The sequence below is a fragment of the Lampetra planeri genome, chromosome 14 (assembly GCF_965212315.1).
Source record: "Lampetra planeri chromosome 14, kcLamPlan1.2.h2, whole genome shotgun sequence".
Taxonomy (NCBI): Eukaryota; Metazoa; Chordata; class Hyperoartia; order Petromyzontiformes; family Petromyzontidae; genus Lampetra; species Lampetra planeri.
The window spans coordinates 6,445,834-6,457,999 of NC_136120.1; the positions used below are offsets into that span (position 1 = coordinate 6,445,834).

Genomic DNA, 12,166 nt, shown 5'->3' on the forward strand with positions numbered 1-12,166 from the left:
CAATTAGCAAGGTTTGTCACGTAAACAGAACGTGCCAATTAGTTACAGCACACCGGTGTGTTGGAGAGTAAACCCACAACATTTACAATTGGAGTGCAACGTTTTGCCAGTGGAAACATCCTCCTGTTTCAGTCTTAAATAGAGGGATACATGTGATGTCGTTACTTGTGAGCCAATCAGGTGTAAAAGCCAGCGGGGATAGGGGTAATAATTATATGCGGTGGATTTATTTTTTAATGTATGCCAGCATGGAATGGCAGGGACATGCATAATATATATATAACTGGATGAATCTGTCCTTACTGGAGTAATTTTACTTTTTTTTGTAATACATATATTTCTCTGAATTACTTATCTGAAATGCCTACTTTTTTCATTGGCTGAATGTGCACATTGCCTTGCCTAAGATGCTCTTATGGGCTCCATGAGCCAGGCATGCAGGAAAGATGGGAGAGCAGCTGCTGAGTCTAGAGCCTGTAGTCTGTACACAATTAATGGCATAAGCTGTAATTGATTGTAATCGCCTCGTGTTGAAAAATATAAGCGGCAAAGTTACATTGTTTAGCGTTGGATGCTTTGCAACATTTGAAGAATACAACAAGGGAATGTGCAACAACGTTCGAACATTTAAATCCAGCTCTAGACAACATCGATGTGCTCATTCACATTTGAGACATTACGCTAAAGACGTACGATTCGCGGCATTCGATTTTAGTCAAAGGGAGTCTGCGGTGGTGCAATGGTTAGCACACTGGATTTGCAATCCAGAGATATCCTGGCACTGCAAATGCACATTGGTGCAACGATCTTAAATCCTCCTACCTCTGTTCGCCCAGAAATACAAACCGATACACCACAGGCAGATCAGCAGGTCTGCACGCGGTGAGGTGAAGCGTGTGTAGTCCCACCTCTTCCAAAACATCGGGCCAGTATAGAGAAAAGTAGGCCGAATTACCTACTCGAAGATGTATCTTGCGCTCCCTCTAGTGGAGGCCCGTCCACCAGCAGTGTACATGAGCAAGCAGTTGTATCTCTCCACCTTTAACCTTCTACCCCCTGACTCAAAGAACCAACATCAAGTCGAATTAGAAAGAGAAACCTTCCGTGCCAGTTGTTGTAGTTTGCCTTGCTTTTTGTTGTTGTTCTAACGTTGCACGTGTTTTGTTTCCGCAGGGAGTGAGCTCAATACAGAGGAGTGGTCTAAGTGGAGCGCTTGCTCCGTCACGTGCGGCCATAGCATCCAGATCCGGACGCGCTCGTGCGTGACGGCGTCGTACGGCTCGCTGTGCGCCAGCCCGCTGCGCGAGACCAAACCCTGCAACACCACCGTCAGCTGCCCCAGTGAGTGACCTCCCATTGGCCGACCTCACGCCTCTTTTTCACCATGCGGATCAGAACCGTGTCTGGGGCCGTTCCTGAGCCGGCCTGGCATGGCACAGGAAGGCGACGGGTTATTGTTTTTTTTATTCCCACTTCATGAGCAGAGGCCGTGCCGCCCATGTCACGCAGAATGAACGGGTTGAGTCGCGCGTACGTGACGTGGCGATGCTGTGTTTAAGTTGTCCTGATACGTTGCGGAAAATTAATGTGTCATTAGTCAGGCACCCTAGTTGTGCTTGGCACATAGCCAGGTTCACATGCTGTATGAGGCCAGCATATATGTTATGGTTCTGCTTAAGCATAGCGAATAGCCAGTGGAAAACCACCTGTACCATGAGAGTCCCACAGTGGCTCAGCTCAGATGTGCCAGAGGTAAGGGGGCATTACATTCCAGCTGTACTGTTTGATTATTCCATGAGATTACGAAATATATTTTATGAAACTATCACAGTGAAACATTACGATTTTGAGAGCTGCCCCTGGAAAGTGACATCTTATCATTCCTTTTGGGGGTCACGTAAAAATACCTGTTATCCACACCTGGTGGTGCAGTTTTTTGTTTACTGTAAATATGGAGTTCAATGGGTTTATGGCAATAACAATCAACATTTCCCATCATCAGAGGTAGAATATACCTAATTAAGCCGCAAACTAAATGTTCAACTATTTTGTTTACGTATTTATTTGGGCCCAGGCTATGATGATGAACTCTCTACACTTGAGAATTTGCTTTTAATCACAATAGTTTGAAACCAGGAGTTGAACCTAGAAACTCAGCAGTGCTGGATCAGTGCTCTCGCACGGTACTTGCATGCAGAGGTACCTGACCAACGTCTTCATTGCTGCCTTCTTCATTCGACCTACAAATGTGAAATGGGTTGGGTAGTGCTTCTGACAAAGTGGCCCACACAGTTGGCTGGTGGCAAGTTCAAATACTGGTAAGAGGTCATCTCGGCTCACCATCATCATCAGCCTTACTTTACAGTCGGTGAAATGAATATTGCTTCATTTGCGAAGTGAGTAGTTGTTTTGTGGAGGGACTGGTCCTTGCCATAACCATGTTGAATTTCCACTGCCTGCTCTGGGTTGGAAATGGAGGTGATTGCTGTATCATTGCGTGTTTGAGCAGAGGGACACTTTGACTCGACTCGTCTCAAGTCGATGTGCACTAGTCTGATTACACTGGTAAAAAAAAAAAATCTGGCCTGGACTTTTGCAGCTGTTTTAGACTAATTTCAGGGTGCTGATTCCAAATCTGATCTCAGATTTGCTCTATCACATCTTATTTTTATGCTATCGGCATACCCCATTTTCATTGATTTTACCTGAAATTAACTCTGTCACTTATGATTACAAGTTGTTGCGAGTCAGTGACTGCTTTAGTGTTAAAATATGGTGCTGTATTTTTAGGATAGTGTGTTTATAATAAAATTTTATGTAGATATCCACATTTATGTGAAATTTTTCTTCTGCAGTTTTTATTGAAAATGCAATATATGATATCTCAAAAACCTGATGTGATAGACAAAAACTGATGTCTGATTTGGAATCAGCACCCCAAAATTAACTTAAAACCGTTGGAATACCTTATGCCAGAAAAAGTGTGTTGACCAGTGTTATATTATCACCCCAATGCATATGCGAGGCAAAGCATTTGAAACACGGAAACACTGAAAACTGAGTATTTGCCCATGAACACGTGTGGCTTTACTCAGAATGTAGGTTGCAGCTTGAGTCATCTCCACAAACTCGAGATTATATGACCGACCATCTGTGCGCTGTGGTTTACATAATAAGCTACTGGGTAGTACTGCATTTAATGTCAGTCAACCTTGGAGGCACACAGTCGAGCCAAAGTCTGTCACCGTTAAAGTTTTCGTGATGTTTTTTCGGGAAGGATGTCATATTTCAAAGGAACAAATTCAAGGTTATTGCATTCATAGCTCTATAAACAAGCACTAAACATCAGCGTAGAGTCTACACATTTTATATAATAAAATGCCACCTGAATATATTCATGGGTAAGAATTTTTATTTTATTACTATAGGGACATTTGTATGGAATGACAATGGTATTCAAAATATGTTAAGAGTACTGTATCTCTGTTGAGAAAGATGCAATAATTACTTGGGAGGCCTTCATCCAGCAGTGAATGGACCATTGATGATTATGCAATTAGTAACACTAATTATTTTATTGCTCAACTAACAATCAGAAGTTTGCGGGTTCGAATAACAGTCAGAATTCAACTCAGTCTACATCAACACTGTGTGGTCACTAAAATATGTACCAATTTGTGGACAGACTGACCCCTTTTATTGAAATGCTGAATTTCTACTATGGGCTCAGATCGGACAACAAAGATGAGAACTACTCCGTGCTCCTTTGTGCATAGACATACTTTATTGTTCATAGTTTTATAGCTGACGGGAATGGGCGGGTGACAAGATATAGTGGGGCGTTGTGAGTTAACGAACGAGCAGCTTGCGTCTTCAGCCTGAAGCTGCTCTGCCACAGGGCAGAGTCAGGCAAAGGCAGAGCTTTCATTTCCCCACCGCTGCTCTCCACCTGCCACAGCTGTGCCCAGGCAGGATGTGCTCCTGTGATGCTGTGCATGCAATGGATTCTAATGGACTTTGATCAGTTGCAGGATTCCCCCATGGCAATACCGGTGTGCACCAATACTCCGTCGTTGAGCAGATTCGCACGTTCAATGATCGTCGTTTTCGGAAAGGCCTACACGTCAACCTGCTTTCTTCCAGCTTGTTTTATACAAATGTAATTGCGTCCGATCTCTTATAACAAATACGAAGCTCAGGATACTAATTGTATTATCAATATTTTACGATTGAAAGTGGAATATTATTGACAGAAAGGATACAATAATATTGATATATGTAGTTAAGATATATCACGGTCATACACATTTATTTTTGTTAGAGTAATGGAAATCATAGCTGCCGTGGTGTAATGGTTAGCACACTGGAATTGCAATCCAGAGGTCATTGGCAGTTGAAACAATGGCTCACCATAGTTAGTCAATCAGCAGGTCATATGTGGTGGGATAAAGTGTGGGTAACTCCCACTTCTTGCAAGACATCTGCCCAGTGTAGGCCAAATATCTTATAGAGCTACTCTCTAAAGCTCCCCTTATTGGAGGTCTTTCCACCAGCAGTGGCCTGAGCAATCAACTACAATTACCTATAACACTGCTCAAGCCACATAATAGACCAAACAGGTATCCAGATAATATGCATGTACTGTGTATGTTGTATACCTGCATTATTACAGGATTGTTTACCTTTTCAATATATAATCCCCAATACTCTCACATTAGACCGCACTCCCAATACAGCCTATGTTCATACGAGTTTTTGGCTGTGGTAATCGTCATTGGTGCTCATGAGCCAGTGAGAACAATTCCACATCTATGACAAAAGCAAGTCTCTACAATGGAGAGGCATTGTTGAATTCCTCCAAAGTCATAGCTATTTTATCCACCTAAGTGGGATGATGGGATTTACCTCTCAGTCTTTCAATTGCGAATCAAGCCACGATGCCTCCCATCCAGATACAAAAAGCACGGTGCAAAAATAATAATTTTACAAGTGCCAATTTTCACTGTTCATGAAACTACAAGTAAATAAAAATAACAAATCAGTCCATAGACCAAAAGTGTCAGCAATTCAGTTTCATTTTACTCCTTAATCTTTTTCCTCTCTTTTTGAAGGGAAAAAAACACAAAGGTGACGATGGATTGTTGGGCCTCTGCGAGTGCTTGACCTGACCTCGGTCTGGTACAAGCAAGGCTGCAACAAGGCAGCCTCTTAAAGGCATGAACTCTCGCACCAAATTATTAGAACAGAGTCAATGCCCCTTAGCCTTCCGCTGAAAGATCACTATCGAAGAGCAAAGGGTCAGAGATAATCTCAGATGAGAGAAAAAGCATGACGGCACAAGATATCTCCAGCCTGGTGTCCTATTTTGTCTGAAGACATTGAGAAGGAAGGCAAATCCGGAGTTATATTGTCTGCTGTTTGCAGCAGTTGGTAATATGGTGGAGGTAAAAAAAGGCTCAGAAGATTCAATCGTTATGTTTTACAATGCAAAGGAATTTCCTGATGTGTGATTCCTACCACTTTAACCAAATACATACTCAACCTGGTTTTGCCAGCAACATCAGCTGGAGCCGTTTGAGAAAGGCATTCCGTAATATTGTCTTTTATGTTAAATGACGCTCCCTATGCAACCTGGATTATGCAAGTGTGTATTATGAGCTTACTATCACGTGTGCTGTGAAATGGAGTGTTTTTGCAACTGCTTTGAAATACACTTTAATGCAGTACGTAATTAATGTTTTAATGTCTATATTTTACAATGTGCACGTACTAACTTCTGATATAATTTGCTGTTGGCTCCATTTTAATCACAGCGACAATATCAAACGGTGCACGTTGTAGGCTTCTGTTCTTTAGTTTTTATTCCTTTTGTGTTACTTTATTTCATAGAGTGAAATTATACACAGACCACGTAGCAGTTAACACTCAAAGTTTCCAAATTAAATTAATATATAGAATCCACCTTCACTGACAACCCAGCCTGGTCCATATCCATTTACTGGATCTCATTGTTGCTCTATGGTCACTTCGACCAATGGCTGTGTTGTTTGAAACAACACTCAACGTGTAAATAACACACAGCTTCTGTGTGAGCTGCACTTAAATAGCATCCTGTATGGTCGCCCCCCACCATCCAGCTCACCCCTTCGAGTTTCCCCACGTGCATTCTGTCTCCTTATAACCCTGCACAGATAATTATCAGAATCAGAATCTTTATTTACTCTGAATGAATCTCATGAGGTGTCCAGTAGGCGTGGGTCGGAAAGATACAACAACAAACAAAAAAACACGATAGCAGTGCAAAATATAGAAAAGGTAAGCAAATCACACGAAAACACTTTTTTATTTTTATCAGGTAAAGCCGACAAAGCTTTGAGCTTATTTTTCAGAAGTGACCTGGCCACAAATGATAGCTCAACGAAGTGGCTTATCATGTGAAAATGTATAGCAGCCAAATATCCAGAGGACCCAGGGAAAATCCAGAGGACCCAGAAAAAAAAATCCACACGACCATGGAGAGAACATTCAAACGCCAAATAATGAGGCATATGAACAAGGAACATCACACCACTGTTGCGCCCCATCATTACAAATTCAACCATTCACCCCATCACCAGCAATGTGATGAATTTTCATGAATCAAGGTAATTATTCACTAGTAGCTGCACGCATCACATGAAACCATTGCAGTGAACGCACGAATTACATACCCACATGGCATTGCATTGAGAGACTTAAAGAGGAATGCACAGATTATAAAGATTATAAAACAGATGCAGATTTAATGTGCCGTTCAAATTATGCAGGAAAGTAAACTTGGCTTGGACAGGACACGTCACGAGAAGAGATGATGGATAATGGACAATAACAATAGGGGTAGCAGCTGAGGAAAAAAACTACTCCGAGAGGGGACTGCCACAGAGGAGATGGAGTGACGAATTTAGTTAATGTGCCGGTGTTATGTTGCAGAATTGTGAGTGGCGGTGGTGGGTTGGGCAGGCCTTTATCCAGCAGTGGATTGACCATGGATAAAAATGATATACGAACCAAAAAGCTAGTTTAACACGTAGGTTTCCACGGCCCATATTATCCATAATATAGGGGGGTGGTGGTTAGGTCGTTTAAATAACGAAACATTTATATTTACACAATCTAAAAAAACCCCTCTATTTTGAATTTTAAAAAAGCATTGATTCTTACCCATGTAATTTGAAACGTGCATTACATGCTTCATTTTCCTTCTACTCTTCAACCTCCTCTGTCTGCCTCCATCTGATTATAACGTTCAGTCTCTCAAAGTCTATGGTTACTTGCTTATCTGTTTTTGGATAATTGTTGCCGACGGGGATTATGGTCAAAATAGGTATGGACCATTCCTTAACAGCATTCAATACAAATTTAATTGAAGACATGCATTAAATTTGATCCCAGTGATGAATGATGGCAAATGACTTTGATGATTAGCTATTGATTGCTAATTGCCGAATACCAAAGAGCAATGGTTTATAATGGAAAATGCTTACGTATGACTTATGATCAAGATTAAAAGAAACTCACAATGGTCATTAGTAATGACAGATGACGACTATAACAGTGATGAGGCTGTCTGAATATGACTATGATCGTAGCAATGGATTATAAGGAATTCAAATTAAGAAGCTAACGACTCTTGCTATTGATGACAATGATGGTAAAGATTGTAGCACGATATTATATACATTTCATCATGGTATTTTTTAGATAATCTTTTATTAAAATAAAAACAGTAATTTGGTAGTACAAGAAAGAGGTATCCATATCTAAGTTTGCGTTCATTTTATCATTGACCATAAATACCCCAGAAATATCGAATAAACTGTTCACAGTGTATTTTGGTGGATTGTGCTAGCCAGATGACTGAAGGTGCTGAATGAACATTGACGTAGAACATATTATTAATCGGTTACATTTAACAGACCTACAAAACTAGGCTGCATCAAGGTTATGATAAATAAATGCAATAAATGACTGTGGTCTGATAATGCCCGTGGTAGTGATGATGATTCTGATGAAACGTGTAATAATAACGATGATGATGCTGCATAAAGTTAATTCAACAAAAGTGAAATTCTCGAGGCATGTTGGAGTCTTTCAGCCCAATTGAACAATCAGCAATTCTTTTATGAGTCTAGTGTCCTCACATTGACAGGGGTAAACCCTGCTTCTCAAGCTTCCTGTGAATGTTTCTCCAGCACCTATGCTATAGAATCTAAATTAGCGATCAAAATAACAATTGGCGTAAGCTAAATTTGCAGAACGGTTATTTCAACACTGCACCCACCAAAAACCAAGAGAAACATGGCCACAGGTGTTTGAACTGCAAACGTTATGACCAAGATGATGACAGTCACATTGATATTATTTATATTATCGTGATGACAATAACAAAATCAATAATGATCATGAAAATTACGTGATAACGATGGTGGCAATTATAACAATAACAAATACCATGCAGTTCATAACACTTTAACAATGACAGTCATAATGATGACTGTAATGGTGACATTAATGATAGTTCAATGTTTTTTTTTATCAGTTGCATTGATGTGTTTTATGGATTGTCCGACGTTCCGTTCCATTCGCTGGGAGCTTCTGTCGGGAAAAGTTTCTGGGAATGTTTTGCTTCAGGTGCTGATTAGCTTCAGGAACTGTATGCTGGAACTCTTCCTGAAGAATAATGTGGTGCAACATGTATTTTATTTTAATGCAACTTTAATTTCCATTGCTAGTTCAACTTTAGCAAGTCATGACTGCCCCACTTTGCCGAGATCCCTTGCATGGTTTAAACATACCTGGGCCTTGGTGTCTAGGCATGAAGGGAGGGGAGGTGTAGGGCCACAGTTCCTCACGAAGCTCCCAGCACAAGGTGCAAAATCGTCGCACAATTTGCCCCAACAACCGCAAAACACAATGCAGAGCAACAACGATGGTTATCTCTGCTCGACATAGATTACCCCTCGAATTTACCAGCCTTGACAATGCATTGTTGACTGCCTTTGTTCCCCTTCCCACCGCCACCAGTTAACGGGCTGTGGGACGAGTGGAGCCCCTGGAGCCTGTGCTCAAGCACGTGTGGCCGCGGCTACCGCGAGCGCGTGCGCTCCTGCACTCAGCCCCAGCACGGCGGGCGGCGCTGCGAGGGCCCCGAGCGGCTGACCAAGAACTGCAACATCGCCCTCTGCCCGGGTAACTTCGGTAGCTACCACAGGACCCGACACTTCTTGTTCTGCCTTGCGTGCCCCGCTCACGCTGTTTCCCCATGTGTCCACGCTCGCCGGCGGCGCTTGCCCCAATGGTCTCTTACGGCTGTATGGGGGATCTTTGTCTTTGTGCCCTGCCACACACCATCACCACTACCCACCACGCTACCTCAGCCCCTGACCCTCCTAGAGCCCCCACGTCTATCGATGTGAATCCCATGTCCGGCTGGATTCAGCCTGTGGACATTCTTTGGTGGGGGGAGGGGGTATGTTAACCAATCCTTCTTGACAGATTGAGTGAGGATATTATTCCATCTTTGCTCACATCCCTCTGGAACTAAATTATATAACGCATATATCTGTAACCTTTTTTGCCAGTATCCAAAATGATGAAAAATAAGAATAGGTTTTACCCTCTCTGGAAATCAAACAGGTGTTAAGATGTTCAACCACAAAATGGCTACCTTTTGCAAGGCATCAAGTCTGCAATAATCACACGTATTTGTGGCAAAAGGTGCCAGCAAACATGCTCTGATAACGAACGCATTGTCTTTTAAACTGATTGGCCTAGTCTTACCGGTGACGTTCTCTGGTTTAACACCGGTGAGGCAAGGCCATGGATTAAGTTGTCTCTGGTGTAGGCCAATCAGTTTCAAAGACAATGCATTTGTTATCAGGGGATGTTTTTTTAATCTTTTACCGCAATAATGTGTGGTTAATGCAGACTTGATACCTTGCAAAAGGTATCTATTTGGTGCTTGAACATGTTAATACCCGTTGTATTGCCAAAGGGTAAAACCTATGTTTTTCATTATATATAATACGCAATTACCATTTCCCGTTATTTTTTCAAATATAGATAATAACATAGATATGCAGAGAGTATACCTCCTGTATATATACATCTCTCCACGGACATTTTTCAATAAAGCATTATTACACGACCCAATGGCTGCAAAGACTTCTGGAAGTGCGTAATTTCAACAGCATTGAATCAATACAAGCAAACCGTGGACCAGTTTTGACTCGCAGTGTCTCATCAGCAGAGCCAGGCCTGCTTCGTTTGCATAATTTTTGAACGGCCAGCTGATATAGGGAAGTACATTTTCTTTAAGATATAGTTCCTAGTTCGACAAAGATATGGTTTCTCGTTTTGTTGAACTCGAACCCTTATCTTACAGAGAGAGAGAGAGTAATTGCCTATACCATCTGGCAGCATTGATTAAAGCAAGCCTGACTACTGATGAGGCACTGTATGTTGAAACCAGTCCAGAGTTTTTTTGTGCTGAATTAATGCTGCAGGCATTATGCACTTCCAGAAAGCCGTGGGGCTGATATGTTGTGCAAAAAATCCTATTATATTTTTTGTAAAGAGAAACAGATTCATGGAGACATTGCTTATCTATTTTTAACCAGATAAACAAAATCCTTTCAACCGGAAAGTTTTACTTTGCAAAGAGTGACCCGAAATTAATTCAAGGGCATTTTTTTTACAGGATATGGAAACACTCAAAATAAGCTATGTTAGAAAGAAAAAAATATATATCGTGTAATTAAACGTCATGAAAATGTCTAATGTCATCAATAACAAAAGTCTTGTCACGAAAACTATTTTTATTGAACATTTTACACATTTTGTAATCTTGAGCTCATTCCCACACCTATGCTAAAACTGCTGAGAAAAAAATCACAGTATTTAATTGCCACTGTGCCAGTGGCAGGAGAACAATCTCATTAGAGTTTCATTGGTTAACATGGCACCCATGTCAATACATGCATTTTGAAAAGGCCATGTTTAACATTCAGTTGCTACATTACATTTAAATTAGCTCCCCTGCACTCCCCAAACGTGTTTGTAAGCCTGGGGAGCTTTTCATTGCGATCGCCGATGACAAATCTAGCCATCTTACACCTAGACAATGTTGTGGTGTAAAAGTATCAAAGAGGTCTCACTTAGCCATGATAATTATGTTTCAAACGATCCACTCTTGCAGATATTATCTCTTCCCTGCTTCCCTTGTACGTATGCATGTACAGCATAATATTCATAATTAACACCATGTTGTCAGTCCACTGCTGAATGAAGGCAACCACGTTTTGTTCATGTGTTGTTTGAGCATACTTCACCAAGCTGGTGTGTGGGTTGGTGAAGGAGGGTTCCAGGTCTGTTTCGGATATCATTCGCCACTAATGTTAGCCGTGACCATAAATGAAACTCATGTTGCAGGATTCATAGTAAACTAAAACTGAACTAAACTATTTTTTTTATTTCACCAGGTAAGGCCCACTGAGCTACATAGCTCTTTTTCAGAAGCGACCTGGCCACAAATGATAGCTCAACGAAGTGGCTTATCATGTGGAAATGTATAGCAGCCAAATATTCTAAACGCATGTTCATTCTAAATGTAGAGGGAAAAAAACTGGAGGATCCAGAGAAAAATCCACGCGACGATGTGGAGAGCGCATAAACTGTTTACCAGGTGAGGGAGTTATAATTTCGCCATCGTAGTGCAGTGTGCGAACCAAACTAAGGCACAAAACGATGCAACAGTGAAATCTCCCCCCTCCCACCAATATTTCTTTTTTTGAGGGGGAGGGGTTCTCTTATCTGGTTATGGAGTCCATTTAAAAGGTTCCCATTCATTCACCATGTATGTACATTGTCAGCACCAAAGCAATATCACAGATGGTGGCACTGAAGAGAAACACCAAGTAAAATAAGTTATGTGTAATTATAGCCAACAAGAGCACAGTTGTGGGTTGATAGGACAGTGTGCTAACCACTGTACCACTACTTCACTCAGCATTGTGGTCCCCTTGTCGGAGGTCACCATTTTGATGGTGTTAGGTCACCATTTTGATGGTCCTCTTATATTAGGTCGCCATTTTGATGGTGTTAGGTCACCATTTTGATGGTTCTCTCA

The 12,166-nt window shown here is 41.4% G+C and overlaps 1 protein-coding gene across 1 annotated transcript in view; it reads left to right on the forward strand.

The window, feature by feature from the left end:
• The first annotated feature begins 446 nt into the window (after positions 1 to 446).
• LOC144722257 (adhesion G protein-coupled receptor B3-like) overlaps positions 447 to 12,166 on the forward strand; it is a 94,662-nt gene continuing 82,942 nt past the window's right edge. The window contains exons 1-3 of the mRNA XM_078600350.1: positions 447 to 483; positions 1,174 to 1,341; positions 9,064 to 9,228. Coding sequence (XP_078456476.1) covers positions 447 to 483; positions 1,174 to 1,341; positions 9,064 to 9,228 — 370 coding nt within the window. The remainder of the gene's footprint in view (positions 484 to 1,173; positions 1,342 to 9,063; positions 9,229 to 12,166) is intronic.